Raw genomic sequence first — 22,660 nt, forward strand, 5'->3', positions numbered from 1 at the left:
GTCAGCTCTGATATTATGCAACGTGACTAGATGCCACAGCTGCTGCTAGCTGTGCCCTTTATTTCCCTTTTTCACTTCTAGACTTTTGCTCAGCCATCTCCAAATGCACACCCCCATACCTGGGTGTTGGAGTTAGAGACAGAACACATGTGAGCAGCTAAGGCTTTGACTTTGTAGTTAGTTGATGGAGGCCCTCTCACCCCACCCCACCCCATAGCAGCAACAGCCCAATTCGACTTCTCTTCATCCCCCAGTTCTCTGCATCCCCGGAGCCCCCGGTTCACATGGTACAGAGTACCTTGCAGCTCCGGAGTTCTGAGATCCAGAATGACCGTCTCAAAAGTCTCCTCCCTGTGGCATCTATCTCATTTTAAACCTGCACCAAATCCAAAAGCACAGGTTAAAATGTGGACGAAATGGGGCCCTGGTTTAGCAATGATCTTTACACAACTCTTCTAAAAATGAGCCCCCTACCTCTCCACCTCAACGTGACTCAACCCATGGTGTTTCAGGGGGAAAAAGGCAGTCACAGAGCAGACACTCGGTGCTTATTATGGAACCAGTGGGCTCATCCAGAGATACCTCCTGGCAGAGATAGGACCTGCTGGAACGCTAACGGCACAAGTCACTCCAGTCCCCTACTTCCTGAGTAAGAACTCAGTCATTCCTCAGATCACAGCGGTTGACAGAATGTAGATTCAGCTGTCCAGAACTGACCCGTTATCTCCTTGCAGGTCCTGTACTTACTGACCCCAAACAATCAGAACCCAGTATTTCCAGCTTTGGTCATGTCTCTGACCTCCAAACCCAATCAAACGCCATAGGCAAGAAACGGCAAAGGCAATCCATCAAGAAATCTATAGCAAGTGCCCGCTGTACAGAGGGTAAGTACCAAAATACTGTAGTGACCTGATTCTGTAAGACCTTAATAAGTGGGCAAAGAGAGATGGCTCAATGAGGAAAGCATCTGACAATCAATTGTGAGGACCTCAGTTTGGATCCACAGCACCCATAAACAAGCCAGGTGTGTGGTGTTGCCCATTGGTGACCCCAGTGCTGGGGGCAGGACAGAGACAGGCAAATCCTAGGAGTTCACTGACTAACCATTCAACTATCAGTGAGCTCCAAGTTTATGAAGAGACCGTCTCAAAAAATGCTTCTGGCTTCCACAGGACATACATGAGGGAAACACACACACACACACACATACACACACACATAAATACACAGAACACAACTACATGTATGTACATACTACACTCATACACATATAAGATGTTGTTACTCTTCCTGCAGAGATAAAGCTAACACACTGGAAACAATAGAAGTTTGTCAAGCTTTAAAAAAAAATGTGTATATGTGAGTGTCTCTCTGGTATGTAGGGATGTGTGTGTGTGTCTGTGTGTCTGTGTGTCTGTCTGTGTGTGTGTGTGTGTGTGTGTGTGTGTGTATCAAGTCTAAGGTGCTCAAGGAGGCCAAAAGAAGGCGTTGTATTGCCAGGAGCTAGAGTCAAGGCAGACGTGTGGCTAGAAACAGAACTCCAATCCTCTGCAAGAGCATCACAGACTTAACCGCTGAGCTCTCTCTGCAGCCCCGTAAGTTACTATTTATTGAGCAGGTACTGTATTTCGGGTGTACATGAAATGTTTAAAACTGGTGGTGATTGAGGCTTTCTGTGGTGCTGTAAGGGAGGCACTATCACGGTGTTCACATGCCCCACTTTCAAAATGCGGCCTCGGAGAAGGCTGAGCAGTTGTGTCCAAACAACAGAGTAGGAATTTGGACCTCTGCCCCTTTCTGACTGCAAAGCATTTCATTCTCTCAACTAATCTGACTCAAGAATTAACACCCAGGGAGCTGAAACAGCCCATTGGCTTCAAGGGCTTCAAGACTCAGCCTAAGTCATGAAAGAAGGGTTGGACACGGAAACCCTAGGGAGTCCAATGAGGGCGTCCTCACTGAGTCAGGTGCAGGGACATGACTGTGAAGCCTGCTTGCCGGTGGACCTGCTGGACTGGAGTTGAGGTTTCATGGCCAGGCTGAGGAGATTGTCAGGAAGGCAGGGTGGGGCCAAATGACACCACACAGCTGCAACTTCCAGCAGAGGCTTCCTACACCAACAGGAAGAGGCTGCTTCAGGGCCTTGCCCCTGGCCCTAGGAACACACCCAGTCTACTTCAGAAGGTGAACCTGGCCTTCAGTTCTCATCCAATCACTCTTGTGGTCTGATGCTGCCTCAAAGGACCTGCGCCAAACACTGGAAGGTATCTCTCTCTTCCAGGCCGCAGCTACCACTGTACTTTTCTCCATTTACAGGTGTTTTATTTGTTTTTAGGATTTATATGTGCATATATGTTTACACCTATAGAAATGCCCTTGGAGGCCAGAGGTATTGTGTCTCCTTGGAGCTTGAATTACAGGCGGCTATGAGATGCCTGACATGTAACTGAGAATACAACTCATGTCCTCTGTAAGAGTAGCATGCACTCTTAACTGCTGGGATGTTTCTCCAGCCCCTCAACTTTCAGTTTTTATTTGGATAACAATTCTTTTGTAGGTTTTAAGCTTTGCCAAAGCAGAGATAAACCTTTTTTCTAATTAGTACTTCTTAATTGTTACCCTTCCGTTGGATTCCACGCGCAAATAGGCGATGATGCCACGGGCTATTTCTGAGTCTGTGATAACAGGGTCACTGCCCACATGATAAATATTTCTGGAAGCTTTTGAGATTCATAGATTCATACCAGGTGACATTTCAGGAGACTGCACCTGTGCTACCTAGGGAACTCCTAGGTTGCACATGGTCAACACTGGGTAACTATTTCAACTGCTCCCTCAAGAAAATCACCCCATCTAATGGAAACACTTCATCACTTCACTGCGGCCAAAACTTAGTGAACACTCCCAGCACGGAAACCTCAAAGAGGCAATAAAAAGTAGTTCTGGCTACAGTGGAAAATAAGCCAAGTTCCTGCCAAGTTGAGTTCTTTGCAAACACTGAAAACCAAACGTGTGAACGCGTGATCAGACGCTACCGGCGCATCTCAAGAAGAAATCTGGGAACCCGAAAGGGCCTGACACTTGCCTGGGAGAAGAAAGTCCCTTTAAGAAAATACTGGACTAGCTGGCTACACTACTGAGCCTAGTGATTTCCTGGCTCACGTCCTGGCTCCGCCCCCCCAGCCTCCGGCCTCGGCAACGCGTGACGTCATAAGGGGCGGATGCTGCCGATTGGCTGGGCGATGCAGCTAGGTCAAGTCCAGTCGGAGGAAAGAAGTTTGTCTCCATGTGGAAACCATGTGTCTAGTGCTGGGGGTGGGGGTGGGGGGGGGCGAGGAGGCGGAGAAACTGAGATCAAGTGATTAGAGGGGAACTCGCTGAAATGAAGGCGGGGAGGTTGTGCACCTGAACCAGCCAGCCATGCCCTTTGCAGTAGTGACCTAAAAAAAAAAAAAAAAAAAAAAAAAAAAGACTCGCACAACAAACAAAACCTGGGCACCCACCCCCATCACAATAACTACAAAGCATAGGTGGGGAGGGTCTTTACTTCCTCCAAAACAGCCTAAGGCCGGGAAATGCTGGAATCTTATCGGAACGCCCAGATCTTAACCCCCCCCCCCCCGCCCCCGACACACACACACAACTGAATGATGTAAGCGTTTCGGAAAGCAGAGCTCTGGAGCAAAACAAGCCCCGCGCGCGCGGAGCGACCCGCAGTGCCCGAGCCCGGCGCACGCACGACCCGCCCCCCGACTCGCGTTATTGCTGTGCACACGCGGACCGCCGTGACGCGCGGGCATTGTGTGCAGCGAGCAGAAAACAACAGCGAGCGCCGGCTGCGCGGAGAAGCGCCCCCAATAAAGCGAGACAGATGTAGGGCCCTGCGTTTGCCGTACTGGGGCGGGAGGGGGGGTACCCAGACCGCGCGAAGGAGGAGGACGAGAGTGAGGCGAATAAAGTGGCCAGAGTGGGCCGCTTCTGTTAGCAAGGGTGGATAATCTGGGGGTCCGACGGGTGGTCTCCCCGAGTTTGCGGGAGAGTCACCCCCGCCTGTGTGAGCTGCCGCGGAGGGAGCGAGGGCCTGGAGCCGAGTCCCTGCAGCCGAGCCAGGCACGGTGCAGCGCCCCACGCTCTCGGGGAAATCTGGGGGCTGCTGGCATCACGTCATTTCGAGCCAAACAGCAGCGGCGAAAAGACGCGAGAGTGCTAAAAATACTCCCGCGGGGAGCCGGTCGGAGGAGGGGGGCTGCGGGCCGAGGGGCGATTACGCACACGAAGTTGACTTTGACTGGGGTGCAGAGGCTCTGGAGCCCCTCTCTGGGGCCAACGGGCTTGCCTAGCGGACAGCCCAGGAGAGGGGCAGGGAGGAAGCCCCTCAAGTGCACCGGCCTGTGGAGCCTTGGCTTGGCCACTACAGGCCCGCCCCGCGCGGGGCAGCCCAGCCGGGCGCGCCCGGCTCTCTGCTTACGTGACTGGTGGCCACGCCGGAGCCCCGACACGGGGTAAACAAGGAGGTGGAGGCAGCCAGGGCGCGGGGAGGGGGTGTGTGGAGGGGGTGAATAGGACTCTGATTGTCTGCCGGTATGAAGGGGGGGGGCACGAGACGTTGGGGATCTCCGGCCACCACCTCGTTGCGGGGGTGGGGGTCGAGGTTCGCTGAAGGTGCCTTCTTTGAGTGCACCCCCGTCCCCGAGTCAGAGTCGGAACCTCGGGACAGACTCCAGAAACTGGGGATCCGCGAGGGGGGACGACTAAAGAAATCGCGCCCCTCCCCCTGCAACAAAAGCAAACACACCAAACAAAACCACCTCTTCACACAGCTCCCTACTAGCCTGGGCTTTTCAGAAACTATTCTCCAGACGAATGCACCCCCCCCCCACCACACACACACACCAATGAATAATCGCTCGGCGACTCGGCTACGCAGCCTGACTGCGATGCGCCTCTCACAAGCCAGGCAGGCACCCGGAGCAAAGAGACGACGGGAGAAAGAAAAGATTGCACCACCGACCCCTTGTTTGGGTCTTACCACTTCCCCACAATTGCGCTGCCAACACTCGGTTACCTTAACCCTAAAGGCCCGGGCGTTATTTGTTGAAGATGTTTTTGTGTTTTGAGGGTTGTTGTTGTGTTGGGGGGGGGTGTCTTGCAAGATCTGACACGTTGCAATCAGGTGTCTGTCTGTCTGTGTCTCTCATTGATCTACTTGTTCTGACAGATTACACATCTCGTTTTTCTCTTCTCTGTGAGTCTTTCTCCCCCTTTGCCCGGTCTTCCTTCTCACAGCCACAGCTATTATTCCGATGGTGCTGGAGGCGCAGCACATGCGTGCCCCCGTTAGGGTGCTGAGGCGAATGCCTGGTGAGAGCTGGGGGCCCAGACAGGCAGGGACAAAAATGAAACAAATACAAAAAGGAAGCCCAGGCCCGGGTGGGGTTCCTAGCATCGGTGTCCATGGGAGGGGGGGGGGACGGGGAGGGAGAGAAAGACGGACACGGAACCCAGTAAGGCGTTTGCCTTGCTCGCCCAGTGTGTCTCTCAGAAAATAAAGAAAACGCATACAACAACCCACGTCTTCTCCAACTATTGTTTCTGCGGAATCCTAAAGTTTGCTGGTAGCCGCATCCCCCCCTCCCCACCCCCTCGCCAAGTCTACCCCCCACCCACCCCAGCGCGCGCAGGACAGCAGGTCTAGAGAGAGCTGCTGGTGCAGCCTGGTTCCATCGGCCTGTTTCTTTGAGGAGACCAGAGACCGTGGCATCCCAGAGGCAAGGAGGCACAGGGGAACTGTGTCTGTAGACCCGATGGCCTGAGCCCAGTCCTGCTGTGGGGAGGAAAAACAAAGTAGGCTTAAAGAACAGCCGGAGAGGAGTCCACGGCGTGGAGAGCTGTTTGGTGGCGGCGGCTGTTATTGTTGTAATGTGGGTCTATATTTTTCTTTCTGAGCTCCTGCTTAGGGTTTCCAACTTTCAGCTTCTAATTCCCACCCAGCCCTAGAACAGGCGACAAAACAAAACAAAAACACTTGTCTGCCCGAGAAGGCTCCGGAAAGAAAAAGAAAGGAAGAAAGGCGACCTCGGAGAGACGAGCTCGCAGCGGCGCAGCTCAGTTGTCAGCAAACAACAACACTCCCCCACTCCTCGGCCAGGCCGTCCACCGGGCCTGCTCGAGAGCGACAGACCAAGGCACCGACAGGCCCCCGCTCTGTCTTTGTTACATCTTTAGCAGCTTTGTGCGTGCGTGCGTGTCCTTTCTCCAGTGTCATCGGCTTTACTGCCGAGGGTTCGTGTTTGGGTGCGTGTGTGTTGGGGGGGGGGGGTTGAGGGCGAGCCGAGCAGGCGACAAGGGTCGCCCAAGGGGGGCGAGAAAGAAAGAGGTGGGCGCCGGCGAGCAGCCGGGGGCCCCCAAACTTACTTTTGTTTTCTTTCTCGATCTGCTCCAGGTAGCTGGCTGCCTCGAGCAGAATCTGCACGTTCTGCAGAAAAGTGTTGATGTGCTTCTCCATCGAGTTCTCGCTGGTGTTGAAAATGTCCGAGAAGGGGCACCGGGGCTTGGCCCCCGCCGGTTCCTCCGGCTGCGCCGAAGGCTGGGGCGCGGCTGCGGCCGGGGGCATGGCCGGGGGTGCGATGGGGACCAGCCCCGTGCCCTCGCAGCGCGCCTCCTTGCGCGGCCGCCCGCGTTTGCCCATGGAGGCACGGGGGTCCGCCGAGCTGGTCTAGTCCCGGGCTGAGCGGCCGGTCGAGCTGCGGGCCCCCTGGGAGATCCGGCCTGCTGGAGCCGAGGAGGCGCCGGGACACGGAGCCGGCCTGACTTGTCGAGCCTCGCTGCGTGCAGTTGTGAGTGTGAGTGTGTGTCGCTCTCGCTGTGTGGGTCTGTGTGTATAGGAGATTGAATGAACCTACAGGACCGACGGAGGCGCTGTGGCGCCTGGGTCCTAGTGCGAGCCAGTCGCCATCTGACGGGTCAAAATAAATGGTGGAGACTAGGAAAGCAGGGCCCGCCCCTTGCCGATCCCAGCACCCTTCCCCGCACCTCCGCAAATCCCAGCTGCAGGGAGAGCTCTGTGCGTTTAACACGAATGGAAAAAAATACTCGGATGTCTCTGGGTGCATCTGCATAAAAGCAATTTTCTTTACAGAAAAATAACTCAGCACAATGGCTGGCACATAGTAGATCCCCAGTAAATGATGACTGCTAGGGCTTTTTTTTTTTTTAAATAAAAAACCCAGAGACAGGAAGATCTCAAGTTCAAGGCTAACCTGAGCTAAATAGTAAGACTTTATTTCAAAATCAAACAATAAAAGCCCAGTTCTGACGGAAAGAATAGAAACATCACGTGAAACTAGAAACTCCTCCCAACACAAACATTTTGCACATGAACGTGCAGGCACGCACGCGCGAGCACACACACACACACACCTGTGTGTACCTTCACACAGGCAGATGATGTCTCCAGGCTACCCTGTCCGGGTTACAGATTTACCCGCCCCTTCGCAACCCTTCAAATGCAAAGTTCTTTTCCAGGAAGGAGGAGGAGATGTGAGCATCTCTCCATACTCCTCAAATGCAGCTGTGCAAAGCTCACAGCAGGTTATCTCCACAACGGGGTCCCTTTTATGTGGCAGAGTGGCCCAAAGACAGAAGTGGTAGCCTAGGAACCCCCTCCACTTCCCAACTCTCCACTTCCTACGCCCACACCCCATATCCTTATCCCTACTTCCAGCAGGACCCACCTGGCCGGACCCACCTGGCTCACCTGACAGGAGTACGGAAGACACCTGGACAGCTGAGCCGCGTTCTGAAGCCTGAAAAAGAAGGCTTGGAGTTCTCGGTCTGTTACAGGCCGACTGAATGAGTCAAATCCTCTAAGCCATCTTGGCCAAAATTTTCACATCCCTGGAACCTCTAATAAGATGCTTGGGTAAAGGGGTCTGGAGAGATGGCTCAGTGGTTACCGAGCACTGGCTGTTCTTCCAAAGGTCCTGAGTTCCATTCCCAGCAACCACATGGTGGCCCACAACCACTCATGCTGGCAGAATACTGTACATAATAAATCTTCAAAAGAAAGAAAGAAAGAAAGAAAGAAAGAAAGAAAGAAAGAAAGAAAGATGCTTGGGTAGACTAAGTCAAAATGACACCTAGCATACCCTGGGGCATATTAAGAATTTTAAAGGCACAAGCCTTTAATCCCAGCACTTGGCAAGCAGAGGCAGGTGGATCTGTTAGTTGGAGGCCAGCTTGGTGTACAGAGTGAGTTCCAGGACAGGAGAGAGAGAGAGAGAGAGAGAGAGAGAGAGAGAGAGAGAGAGAGAGAGAGAGAGAGTAATTTTTGTTGTTTTGTTGCTGAAGACCAAAGCTGGTGCATGCTTACACTGGGCTATGTCAGCAACCCCTTTCTACGATCGTTTTCACCTGGACCCTAGGTCCCCTTTGGTGATGGAACTTGAATGGAAGCTGGAATTAGAGTAGAGCAGGCTTTACTGCACGTCCCTGCAAAACATTTCTAAAACAAATCCACCCAGACCTTCACCCCGCTTCCACAGAGGATGCTGCCCCCAGAAACACTTCCGTACACGCTTGTCACAGACTGAAAATGGAAACTTTTAAAATAAAGAATATTTTCTTTGCGAAATGCTCTTTAACATTTTCAGAGCATGTATATACACCCCAAGGTCTGCAAGAAGGCTTTGGCATACTTTGAAAATTTTTGTAAGTGAGCCTGTGGATATAACTCAGTGTTAGAGCAGCTTACCCAGCTAGCATGCACAAAGCCCTGGGCGCCATCGCAGGAGCACATGCACACGTTTAAAAATAAATGAATAGGAGAAGAGGTAGCTCAGAGGTTAGGATCTCTAGTAGCTCTTCCAGAGGTCCCAGGTTCAATTCCCGGCACCCACATGGTGGCTCCCTGGGGTCCTCATAATGGGAGGAGAGAAACCTCTCAAACAAACTGTCTTGTCTGCACAAGCGTGTCATGGCACAAGCATGCATTTGTTGCCAAGCAAGCGGTGGTGGTACATGCCTTTATTCCCAGCGCTTGGGAGGCAGAGGCAGGTGGATCTGAGTGGGAGGCCAGCCTGGTCTACAGAGTGAGTTCCAGGACAGCCAGGACTATACAGAGAAACCCTTTCTACAAACAAACAAACAAACAACAAACAAAACAAAAAAGATCCAACAACCACAAACACACACACACAAACAAGTATGCATTGTCTCTATCACAAATGCATGTGCACTGCACATGCGCACAATTCGAGGGAAAAGACTTAAATGTGTACTAACCTGCCCTACGACAGGAACACACACAATCTGGCATTTAGAAACAGATGCATTCACATTTTGGATCAGAATATAGTAATTGTTCACATATTCTTTGCTTGTTTTTTCGTGTTGTGGCAGATTTTGCATGGTCGAACTCTACACCCTTTGGCTAGAGTAAAGCAAAGATCTTGTAAAGAGCTGGGAGCTACATGCTCACATACTCTATTCCCCGCAGAATTACTGACTTTTCTCTTTGTTTCTCTAAGAACCTTCTGACTCTGAACTGTTCCTGTTTAAATGTGCACAAACATCTAAGGACTTTAGGAAAGCCTTATGTAGGCACAATTTCCTGAAAGTTTATTTTTATTTTTATTTTTAATTTTTAGTGCCATTTTGCAAAAACTGATACTTTTGGAAACAGCTCTGGTCTCCTTGGCCCCAAATGGAAGATAATAGGGAGACGATGAGCCAGCTAACCCAGAGTTTCTCTTTAATTCCTTAATGGTGGAATGGGTGACAGATATACAGCACTGCAAACCACATGTACGTATGTACACACCCACAGAGACGGACACACCCACACGAGTGCTGGGGTAGGGGAAGGGTGTTTTGCAATTATTTATTTATCCCTGTTCCATCTCTCATAGGTCTGCGAGCTTTAGAAAACCCAGTGGGAATCTTCAAGCTGGGCCACGGATCTGACCAAAGCCAAAACAAACAATGGCTTGAAGAAAATCTACAAAAAAGTGCTGATTTGCACTATTCCCACAGTCAGCCGCAACCCCCACCATCACTCCCATGGAAAACACCACTGCCTGTGCCAAAGCTAGTTTTCCCTCCATGGAAGGGGCATTGTTTTTTGTTATTATGTGAGTTCTTAGTGCCAGACAATGGCACCACAAGAGACACAGTGGAGGCAGGAGAAGTGCTTTTTTGTTTCACAAAGTCTTTTTGCAATTGTGCCCCCCAGAGTCTTGCATAAAGTTTAGTTGCATATATTCATTTTGGTAGCACGTTTGTGGAACAATGAATGTGCCAAGCAAAAGCCTGAAGCCCCTTCCTTATTTTTTTTTTTCAGAGCCCATCAAGTGTTAAATCATATTAGCATCGCCTTGCTCTCTCTCTCTCTCTCTCTCTCTCTCTCTCTCTCTCTCTCTCTCTCTCTCTCCTTCCCCTCCTACCCTCCAATTAACAGATTGTCTAATAAAGTTTGGCCCCATGCAGAAAGAGTGGCATTTCAGGGGTTATAGCACAGGACAGGCATCCAGGATGCAGGGTTACAAGCTCAGCTCCATTCCCGATTAGCTTTGCTTCCCAGGAGGAACCAGTCAAGCCCTTTGGAACCCCTCCTCTCTCTCTCTGGGGCTTTGATTCCAGAAGTAAACAGGCCTCTTTGGAAACTTGCTGAGAATATCTGCAGAGAACAGGTAGGGGACACGGATGTCGCCGCCCTGAGAAGGAGGTATGTGACCTGGGAAAGAAAAACAGAAACACCCAAGGAGGTCAACGAGGACACTGCGCAGCAGCCTGGGCCCTGTTTTCCCAACCTCCTGTATGTTGGGCTTATTTATTTGTTTGGTAGTATTTTTCTCTCAACCTCGTTTACATATTAAAGTGAGGTTGTTCTCTATTTATCCGTCTTCCCCTAGACATTCTATACTCTTACTTCAAAGGAGTTTCTCTGCCTGTAATTACGCCTTTATGTACACAGAGGCTGGTTAATTACTGAGAAGGGTGATAGGAAGCCTGCAGAGACTCCCCATCTTGCATTGCGATGGATGCTACCTCTGCCATGGACCACTTGGGCTCTCCTGGACTCTTTAACCCTGTCCTTCCTCCCCTCCCTAGCCTTTCCTGCCAAAGCTGCCACTGCACCTCTGGCTCTTCCTTGTACCGTGACAGAATGCTTCAGTCAGGTCTCTCCCCAGTCTTTGTCCTGTGGTCTTTGTACTCGACTTGTTCGGTCCCCTGAGTCATAATCCACAGGACTTTCCTCTTTCCTAGCCTCACTTTCATACCTTTGAAACGGAAATCGCCTGGCAGCGAACTGAGCCAGCGCCTCCTCTCCGGCAGTCTTCATCTTGCCTTTGACTGTCAAGAAGACTCCATGGAATAGAGGGCTAGGAACAGGCCAAGTGGCAGCAGCAAGGACAACCCCAAGGCTCTGGCTTTGAAGGGCTAACTGGCCATCAGCCAATCCTGTGGTATGCTCCCCACTCCCGCCCTCCACCACAGGTCCCCACACTCAGCTTATGGATAGAGACCTGGACAGAAGATAACTAGTTTCTGCCCTACATGAAAGCTCACTGGTGTCACCTGCTCCTAGGGTGGCCATTAAATCTGCTCTCCTTTCTCCAGACCTGGTTCAGGCCAGCTCTGAGCGCCTTCTATCCAATGTCCAGCACATACAGGACTCATTAGACTATGAGCTCATCGAAGGGCAAGAAAGGTACTTCCCTCCTCTGGGCCCCGCCCTTACATACAGGCCATGAAAGACAGAAAACAGCACAGAAAGCAGAGCTGTGCTGGGTCCTGGGGCTCAAAGGAATGGATGCACTTTCCTGCCTGGCCAGAATGGCTTTGCGCTCTGATATGGCGAGAAGAGGCTTTTGACAGTCTGTACCACTCACATTAAAGTTTAAATACTTAAATGCTGTCTTTGTGGGGAAGCCAGAAAGCCATCGAAGCCAGATGGTTGAGGTTCCCTTACCAAAAGGCCCAGAGCCTCTGCGGTCCTCCGTCTTCACTGTTGTGCAACAGATCTGGGGACAAGATGGGGTTCCTCTGTAATAAGGTGCCCTGGTGTAGAAAGTTGGGTTTTGTTTTGTTTTGTTTCGGTTTTTCCTCTAATTACCAGGCAATCAAGACGTGGCCTCGGGCAAATTGGGAATCACCGGGAGTCTTCCCCACATCTCTATGTTTTAGAGTGTTTCCCAAATTCTTTAATACTTATATATTGGGGAGCAGCATTTGAGATAGTCTCTCTATGTTGCCCTGGCTGGCCTTGAACTTGCTATGTAGACAGTGCTGGCCTTGAACTCACAGAGATCCTCCTGCCTTTACCTCCTGAGTGCTGGGATTAAAGGGGTGTGCTGTGGTGCCTGGCTCTTAATTTTTCCATTCTTTAAAGATTTATTCAGGAACTGACAAGATTTAGTGACTGAAGTTCACATCCCCAGAACCCACATAACATGCCGGGTGGGTATGGCTGCCCATTTGCAGTTCCAGCCTTGAAAGGATTGCCAGAGCAAGCTAGCTGGCTAGCGAGAATAGCCATAATAGTGAGCTTTGGGGTTTTAAAAAAATATTTTATTTATTTATTATTTATTATTTATACAGTACTCTGCCCCCATGTGTGCCTGCAGGCTAGAAGAGGGCACCAGATCTCATTACAGATGGTTGTGAGCCACCATGTGGTTGCTGGGAATCGAACTCAGGACCTTTGGAAGAACAGACAGTGCTCTTAACCTCCGAGCCATCTCTCGAGCCCCCGAGCTTTGGGTTTGTAAGCTAGCCCCAACGAGATGTTTGCCTTGGTCATGGTGTCTCTTCATGGCAATGGAAGCCCTGACTAAGACAATGAATAAGGTTGTTGAAGATAATTTCTGACCCCAGCCTAAGGCCTCTACAGGTACTAACACATGCGCCACACACATCCACACACACAAAATGAACCAAAGGGCAGGGGACATGGCTTAGTGGGTGAAGTACTCGCTTTGAAAGCAAGAAGACCTGGTTAGGGCCCCAGCATCCATGAAGACGCCCGTGTGGTGATAGGCACTTGTAATGCCAGGGGTGGGGGCAGAGAAAGGCTGAGTCCTCCATTGCAACCCTGTCTGACCTATCTGCTGAGCTTCAGACCAAAAAGAGATCTGCTTCAAAGGAACTTGTTGGCATTCCTGAAGATGACACTCAAGGCTGTCTTCCGGCCTTCGCGTACATACACACGCACACCTATGCATACACGCACCTGCACATGCATGGGCATGCGCGGACATACACGTAAAAATGAGTTCTAAACACGATTCTAAGTTTCTGCAGTGAGGTGCCAGTGCGTGCCTTTAGCTCAAACACGATTCTTTCTAGAGACATTTTCAATAAAAGGCGGCCTATGCCAAAACCTAAAATAACAAAGATCTAATGATAAATTAGGTATCAGGAAATGGAGGCTGGCAAGTCGGGCGGGGCCTTCCTGCACACACCGACTATGTGACCTTGCATAAGCCGTTTAACTTCTCAGAGTCTGTGTTTTCATCTGCAAAATGGGAAAGAGCCACTCTTGCCTTGTAAGAAGAGAGAGGAAGGAAGCTTGGAAACTGACATGTTAGTGCAAATGCCAGGATAGTGTCAGGTTGAGGTTCCTCAAAGGCTTCTAGGGAAAACATAAGTAAAAGTGACAAAAAAGATGGGGAGCAAGAGTGAGAAGGCCAGGCTTGGAAGTCAGTCCTTCCAGGGCACCACAGTGTGGTTCCGGACAATGTTGCCCCTGGGTCTCGCTGTCCTCAACTTGAGGTAGCAGAGCTCCATTAGACAATTTCAACCTGCACTCCCCACAGCCCTGTGTTAGTTAGTCACAGGCTGGAATGTCACTGCCTTAGACCAGCCCAAAAGGAAGACCGTAACCACACAAAGGCACAGAGACTGGTGTCTAAGCCCCAGTTTACCTTATCTCTGGAAAAGCCTGTTTCTCGTTTGTTTTTTGTTTTGTTCTGTTCGAGGAACGGAAGCTTGAGAGTCACCCATGCTGAGTAAATGCTCTCTCCACAGAACGGTATTCTCAACCCTCTTTCACTTTTTTATTTTCAGAGACTCTCTGTAGACTACCTGGGCTGGTCCAGTCTTGGCCCTGTGAGCCTCCTGTCATATGTGCAGAAGAGCCGAATTGTAGGCCCTGCTCACTGGTTGTGTTTTTGAAAAGACAACAGTGGGAGAAGTCTTCAAGATGTGGAAGCTCAAGACCAGGGGCCATGAGCCACGGGGCTGGGGACTGTGGGAAACTGGCTGCTCACACTGGAATCTGCTGCCTGTAGTCCCCAACATAATGTTTACATGGCGTGTGCGCGCGGGCGTGTGTGTGTGTGTGTGTGTGTGTGTGTGTGTGTGTGTGTGTTCTGTTCTCAAGACAGAGTCTCACTATTATGTAGCCCCAGAACTCACTATGTAGACAGGCTGGTCTATAATTCACAGAGATCCACCTGCCTGTGCCTCCCAAATGCTGGGATTGAAGGCGTGCACTACTGCTCCCATCTTAAATTGCACACACACACACACACACACACACACACACACACACACACACACACAAAACACACACACACAAAACACACACACACACTTTTTTTTTCCAAGACAGGGCCTCTCTGTGTAGCCTTGGCTGTCCTTCTGTGTAGCCCAGATTCGTCAGCGCGCGTTCTGCATGCATGCCAGAAGACACTGTGCGTCTTCCACGTGTCAGGGACCCAACAGTGAGCAGACAGGCAAGGCCTCCTGCCTCACAGGACTCATTTCTCAGCCTCACACACAGAGTAGACGCATGACACACACACAGGCACAGAGGCAGGTTTCTCGTTTCCTGTGTCCCTCTGACAACTGAAATGAAAAGCAAAGTAGGACTGACGCAGTCTGGCTGCCGTGTTCTCTCACGTAGCATAGGAACAGTGGCAAAGAGAGCGAGGAAGGCTTTCTCCGTGTTTTTCCTTTTACTCTTCTTGCTTCTAACTGACCATTTGCACGCCTCCACAGCAGCCAGGCATATTGCATTATGTGCCACATTTGCCTCAGCAATATGAAGACATAATGCAGTCGGGCAGTGATGGCGCACACCTTTAATCCTACCACTCAGGAGGCAGGGGCAGGTGGACCTCTGTGAGCTCAAGGCCAGCCTGCTCTGCAGAGACAAGGCTACACAAAGAAACCTTGTCTCGAAAAAAAAATAATAAATAAAATAATAAATAAATAAATAAATAAATAAATAAAAAGAAAGAAAGAAAGACATAAGGCATGATATGTCAGAAAAGCTAAAAACACTCCCCTCCCCCCACCCCGTGCTGAATGCAGGGCCTCATAAGCTCTGAGCAAATGCTGTAGTACTGAGCCACACCCTCAGCCTCAGAATTGTTAAACCGAGGAAAGTTGTGCATCACCCTAACACACAAAGGCCCGAGTGCAGCTCAGATATGTGTGCCTTGCCAAAGAGTCACGTCAAAACAGCTGTCAGAAATTATAGCCTACCTGCAAACGTCGGGAGTGTAATCAGCGTATTTCCTTATAACTACACTCTAAGCCACCCATCCCAGACAGGCAGGCACATGACAATAACATGTTGGCATACAGATGCAGGAATCTGCTCCAGACTTGTGACATTATCACAGGCGGACCAGGCAGAAAGTTCCAAAGGTAGAGGCTAGGATTGACAATGGTCTCCATTTCCTGGGCCTTTCTTTGATGTCCTGCAAGACTAAGATGCATTAAACACTGCATAGAACTAATGTAAGAAAAATGTCTTCTTAAAAAAAATGTCTTCCTGTATTGTGAATTTTAACCTTGCATCCTTTGTACAAGAACACTTTTGGGGAAGCCAGGTGTGGTGGCACATGCCTTTATAATCCCAGTACTCGGGAGGCAGAGGCAGGCTGATAGCTGTGAGTTTGAGGCCAGCCTGGTCTACAAAGCGGCTCCAGGATAGCCAAGGCTAACACAGAGAGACCCTGTCTCAAAAAGCCGAGGGAAAAAAAAAAAAAAAGAAGACCTTTGGGTGCAGAATAAATAAACACATGCAGTGTAGTCTTATGTCGTTTTGTTTTGTTTCTGAAGTAAATTCTTCTTATATAACCCAGACTATCGTCAAATTCTTAATCTTCCTGGCTTCCCTGTACTGGGAGTATGGGCCTACACTACCACTCTGAATCTATATTACTTTAGAGATACTGTAATTCAGGCTGGTGTGGTTAGTTGTCTACTTCCCATGAAGCTTGGGGCTCGAGAAGGGAAGATCTATACTTTTAAATGCTGATATTCACGTAGTACTTGAAATATTCCAGGCCTTGTTCTCCATGCACAGTGTGTTTCACATTTAAAACTGTCCCATGAAGGCTACTAACCTGCACTCCCAGCATACTCAGGCAATCAATTTTATCCCTTCTCAAGTCTCTGATGGGGTTGAAGACCATGTAGTTTAGTTTTACAATGAAGCTTAGTTGTTTAGGGGTTAAGATGTTTTTAGGTCTAGATAGATGTTTTAAGTTGATAATGACAAGACGTGATGAAGATTGATTTACATTCAGAATTTTAGACACACCAAGATAGGAAAGATGTTTTCTTCAAGGCTGACAAATACAAATAACCAAAACACTAAGAATGTAACATTTATATAATCCCTGATTGTGTCATGGTTCTTCTTGCTATAGGTAGTTTATTGTATATATGTGTAATAATATAAATGTATATGTAAAAAATAAAAAACATTTAATAAAAAGGTACCCACAAAAAAGGAAAAAGTAAAATTGTTCCATGAGTTATAAACATCTTCCTCCTATAGATAAAGAAATGGGTATTGAAGAAAGATAAATTTCTTTTTCTTTTTAAAAAAAACTCTGTATCAGTGTATATTTGTTGTATGCATGTGCATGTATGTGTGTATATATAACTGTGCATATGGTGTGCACTTGGGGGGGTCAGAGGACAGCCTCAGGTGTCAGTCTTCATATTTCATGTTGATTGAGAGGGTCTCTTGTTTGTTGCCATGTATGCCAAGTGAGTAGACCCCAGGAGTCCTCCTGTCTCCACATTCCTTCTCACTGGAAGTGCTAGGATTAAGAACGTGTGCCCGTTCTCCTGGAAATGCTAGGGTTAATGATGAGTGCCCATCCTCCTGGAAGAGCTAGGGTTAATGATGAGTGCCCATCCTCCTGGAAGTGCTAGGGTTAATGATGAGTGCCCATCCTCCTGGAAGAGCTAGGGTTAATGATAAGTGCCCATCCTCCTGGAAGTGCTAGGGTTAACAATGAGTGCCCATTCTCCTGGAAGTGCTAGGGTTAAGGATGAGTGCCCATCCTCCTGGAAGTGCTAGGGTTAATGATGAGTGCCCATCCTCCTGGAAGTGCTAGGGTTAGTGATGAGTGCCCATCCTCCTGGAAGTGCTAGGGTTAAGGATGAGTGCCCATTCTCCTGGAAGTGCTAGGGTTAACCCTGAGTGCCCATTCTCCTGGATTTCCTTGAGTTCTGGGTATCTGAACTCAGGTCCTTGGACTTGCAGGGTGATTACTTTATCCATGAAACCTTCTCTGTAGCCTCAAAACATTTCTTGACCTGGATACATCAAATGTGATTATCTCTATAAAATGCTTAGCACGGTGCTCGCTATAGATGAGGCATGTAGTAAGTAGTTGCTATTATTTCTTGCCCAAGTTTCCTGGAAGCCCCTAACAGGCTTGGTAGCAAAAAGAGAGCAGAGGCTGTTGTTCCCTAAGGGTGTGGCCACAGCCGAGAGCCTCATAGGAAGTCCCTCTGCTGAACACATTGGCTTAGGACCTACCTTTAGGGCTTTGAGGAGAAAACAAAATGATTGGTCACATCTGTTACAATAGAGCTATTCATAGAATAAAGGAAAGGGCCCCAACTGCATGAGTTGTGAGACTGGCAGTAACTGGTTGTGACTTAACACAGGTCATTGCGCCTCTCAGGGTCAGGCCAGATGATCAACTCCATTCAAAATGCTGCAATCAAGCCACCAGTGGAAATTCTGGCCTTGACTTCACAGCCACCCCTGGAGAATTAAGGTGCATTTTCTACCTATTCCCAGGGTTCTGAAATGGAACAGCAGGGCTCACACAGGGTAGAGCGCTTTGAGAGTTGTGGGTTTCCTGCCTTCTCTTTAGATATATATGGACATCTGTTTTGCTAAAAGCGTACAACACACTGTCTTCAGGTTACACTTTTTCTTCAGAGAACAGAGGAGAAACTTTCATACACATCCTGCCTTTTGGCCTTCTTCTTCTTCTTCTTTTTAAACTATGACCCAAAGCCCACAATACTGACCACTGTCAAATTCCCTAGATACAAATGGGCTATTTTGAAGGTGTCATTCAAAGATTGCAGCCCCTCCCCCATCACCATAGCACCCTGGACACACCTGTTCTTTTTCTGTTTGTAATCCTTTCCTAATCCTTTTTCAAATTTCACCTGCTATTGAGAGTCCACTGCTGTTGTCATATTTTTTGAAGGACAAACCCGTTTTTCTAGTGATAATTGCATTGGCCATCTGTCTCCATCAACCCCCCACCTCCCCTCCACCCTACCCCCACCCCCGCTCCAGATACCCAAAGCAACTGAAGTGATAGCGCAATAAAAGACTACATTTTGTCGAGTTGCAACAGGCTGTGTTTTGCTCATGTTGGTTCAACATGAACCTTAGCACAAGCTAGGAGCTGATGGGAAAGTCCTCCCTGGGTTCCCAGTTTCCACCTCAGATGAAGAAAACCGTTTCATTAGGATGCTTTTCGTGGAGAGATGTTTTTGTGGTATCACAAGGGGGTGTGGGTTGCTAACACCCTTCCTGATGGATATGCTGCGAAAAGGTCTGTCTGCATCAAGTCTTGCCCATTGGCTATATGGCCCCCTTTGAAGCTGCACAGGAAATGTCTGACAAACTCTGGCTCTAGGAAACCTCTCCTTGATTGATAATATCCAGAGGTTTGCTTCTGATTTACCTTTGATAAAAGAAACCCAAGAGGAATTTAGCTTATATCTCCAGGAGATCAAACCTAGAAGATGAAGTGAGGGCTGCGGACAGTTAATTTGGGGGTGTATCATCAGCCACTGATTAAAGGTTTGGCATGGGTGAAAGAGGACAGTTTTGGGTGAAGTAAGAAAGTGTTGCAGGCAAGCATTGTGAATGGAAAGCTATCTTCTCCCTTTGAGCTATCAAGATGTAATACCATTTCATGGGGTTAATTTTACTATGATAACAGATTCCTTGGAAAGGGTCCTCAGACTATTTAGGCCTCATTATGCCTCTAGAAAGACGGACTCTCCCAGTACTCGGGAGGCAGAGGCAGGTGGATCACTGTGAGTTTGAGGCCAGGCTGGTCTACAAAGTTAGTCCAGGACAGCCAAGGCTACACAGAGAAACCCTGTCTCAAAAAAAAAAAAAAAAAAAAAAAGAAAGAAAGAAAGAAAGAAAGACAGACAGACAGACAGACTGACTGACTCAAAATATCTATTAGCTAGAGGTTTCTAAAGATGATGATGAGTTAGACTAAAAAATGGAATTAATGACTTTCCACTGTGACTGTGCTTTGGTTTAAAGGTAAACAAAAATAGAGAGGAAAAAAGACCTCCTACTTCCAGGAATAGGAGGATAAACATCCTTTTATCTGTTCTTCCAACCTTGGATGTCACGTATAAAACACACATACAACTTCTTCGAAAGAGAGAGGAGGCTGCAGCCTGGCCAGGGAGCTCAGGACAGAAGAGCACTGTGCTGGTTCTCTGGATTTTATTTTTGTCAGACACACCAGGAATTATAGACCAAAAAAGGCCAAATGAGCAGGAAAGGCATGGCCTATGAAAATAGAAAGCTCTGAGGTAACCACCACTCTCCTCCAGCCACCGCGGCAGGAAGCCTGCGGCCCTGCCCATCCTCCACGCGAAACGCAGGCTTCTAGCATCACCTGGGCCAGAACAGGGAGACAGAATAGGTGAGCTGGCGGGATGGCTCAGTGGGTAGAACACTTGCTGTTCAAGTCCCCAGAGTCCACCTAAAGGTGGACAGAGAGATGGTAGGTGGAGGCAGGAGGATCCCAGGAATCTTTAGAGCCAGCTAGGCCAGTGTACAAAGTAAAAAACAAGACAAGAGACCTCGTCTAAAAATAAGGTAAAGGGCAGGAACCAATATCTGAACCTGTCATGTCAACTCCACATACATTCATTCCCCCGTTATCCAGGCCTTTCCCATCAGCTAGTGGAGGCCACAGGGGCTTCTCTCCCACACCAGGCTTCTCTCCCACACCAGGCTTCTCTCCCACACCGGGCTTCTCTCCCACACCGGGCTTCTCTCACACACAGGGCTTCTCTCCCACACCGGGCTTCTCTCCCACACCGGGCTTCTCTCCCACACAGGGCTTCTCTCCCACACCGGGCTTCTCTCCCACACCGGGCTTCTCTCCCACACCGGGCTTCTCTCCCACACCGGGCTTCTCTCCCACACAGGGCTTCTCTCCCACACCGGGCTTCTCTCCCACACCGGGCTTCTCTCCCACACAGGGCTTCTCTCCCACACAGGGCTTCTCTCCCACACAGGGCTTCTCTCCCACAAGGAGCTTCTCTCCCACATGGGGCTTCTCTCCCACACCGGGCTTCTCTCCCACACCGGGCTTCTCTCCCACATGAGGCTTCTCTCCCACATGGGGCTTCTCTCCCACACGGGGCTTCTCTGCCACACTGGAGTTCTTACCCATACTTTCTGCAGTTAGTTTACCTAAGTATCTTCCCCAGATGTCAGTGGAGGCCACAAGAAAACTTGAACTCTGATCTTCGCTTTTCCTTCACATTTCTCTGCCATAATGATATCAGAAAAAGGTATTTGAGATGGAAGTTTTAAATAAGACTCAAGACTTTAGAACATAGGAGGAAAGTGACCAAGTACAGTATAAAAATCATTCATTACCCCAAGAACCAGGAAGATATTAATGCAAGGAGGAGGGGGTGATACACATGGAGAAAGAGGGAGAATTAGAGATGTTGGTCAAATAATCAAAATTTCAGTTAGAAAGGAGGAGTTCAAGAGATCTAGTGTACAATACAATAATTATCGTTAATAACAATATAGTGTACACTTGAAAATTGCTAAGAGGGTAGAGTTCGTGTCCTTGCCACAGAAGTGACACAGGTATTATTTCACTTAGTCATTTAGCAGAATATACGTTTCAACATATCATTGTACATACAACCTTTATTTGTCAGTTTTAAAAACAGAGGCCAATACCTAGATAAAAGGAACTAGCCATTTTTAAAAAGGTGTTTCATTGTTGGAAACACATGAAAAAAAAAATTAGACACTACAAAGGGCCAAATGGAAAATTTCAAAATGAAAGGTACAGTAACCAAAAGAAAAAGCTTTGTGAATGGACTGCAAGCAGAAAGGGAAGGGGGTGGGACAGAGAACGGAGCACCAAAACTGAGCACTTGAGAGAAAATGGCTGAAGAAAACATTACCAAAGCTTCATAAACACAGTGACGGAGAAGGGGTAGGGGGCGGGGCGATGGCTTCAAAACTACACGAAGGAACAATGACCAGATGCCGAGACACCAAGCCACACGATCGCGTGCTTGCTGCACAAGTGTAGGGACCCACATTAAGAAGCCAGCTGTGGCACTGGGGAGACAAAAACAGGACGAGGGGGTGGGGTGGGGGCTTGCTGGCCAGCTAGTCTCGCCGCAGCAGTGAGCTCCAGGTTGGGTGAGAGGCCTCTTCTCAAAAAGTAAAGCGGAGGATGCCGGAAAGATGGCTCAGGGGTTAAGAACAGTTACAGAGGGCCTGAGTTCAGTTCTCAGCCCTCACATCAGGTGGCTCGCAGGGGCCTCAGACTCCACCCCTAGGGGACCTGACACCTTCTCCTGGACTGTGCGGGTACCTGCGCTAACAAGTGCATACTCACAGACAGACACACATAATTAAAACAATGCAATAAATCTGAAGACGAGGGGATGAAGGAGGAGGTGGCGGCGGCCGTTGAATGAACTCTGCTTTCCTTTGGATGTAAAATGTGCCCCACAGGCTCATGTGACTACTTTGTCTCCAGGAGGCCGGCTGTCTTAGGAAGTGATGCACATTTGGGGAGATGAGCCCGGTTGAAGAAAAAGGTCTCTGGGGGCAGGCCTTGCAGCTTATGGACTGGACTTAACTTTACCTGCTTCCTGACCAGCTGAGATGTGAGCTAGCAGCTGCCACAGGCTCTCACCACTAGAGCAGTGTCCACAGCCACGCCTTCCCTGCCTCCACCGAGGTCTGTCACTCAAACTCAAATATATCTTTTCCCTTGTAAGTTGCTTTAAAAGTATCTGGTAATGGACACAGTGATGAGAATAATAAGGAATGTAAACCGACACAGGATTCATGCAAAGAAATCTACCCCACCACCACCACAATTAAAATTCTAAAATGCAAATACAAAGAAAAACATGCAGAAAGCAGCAGAGAGCCGTGGTGCTCCGTCTATAGGAGAAAATAAACTGAGTGGCAACCGACTTGTTATCCAAACCCACTGGAGGCCAGAAAGGAAGGGCACGATCTTCTTTCTTCAAGTGCTGAAAGTTCTGGAAGGTTCCCGGAGACTCGAATCCCCAGTGAAAGCATCGTTCAGGAATAAAGGGGAAATATCAAAACATTCCCAGATATAGG

General features: G+C 49.0%; 1 protein-coding gene across 1 annotated transcript in view; it reads right to left on the minus strand.

The window, feature by feature from the left end:
* The window catches only part of MXI1 (MAX interactor 1, dimerization protein), a 64,702-nt gene extending 57,809 nt beyond the window's left edge, over positions 1-6,893 (minus strand). Inside the window, exon 1 of the mRNA XM_084769616.1 lies at positions 6,415-6,893. Within this exon, the coding sequence (XP_084625742.1) occupies positions 6,415-6,688 (274 nt within the window). The 5' untranslated portion in view covers positions 6,689-6,893. The remainder of the gene's footprint in view (positions 1-6,414) is intronic.
* Positions 6,894-22,660: the final 15,767 nt, after the last annotated feature.

Source organism: Acomys minous, assembly GCF_964271855.1.
Source record: "Acomys minous genome assembly, chromosome: 2".
Taxonomy (NCBI): domain Eukaryota; kingdom Metazoa; phylum Chordata; class Mammalia; order Rodentia; family Muridae; genus Acomys; species Acomys minous.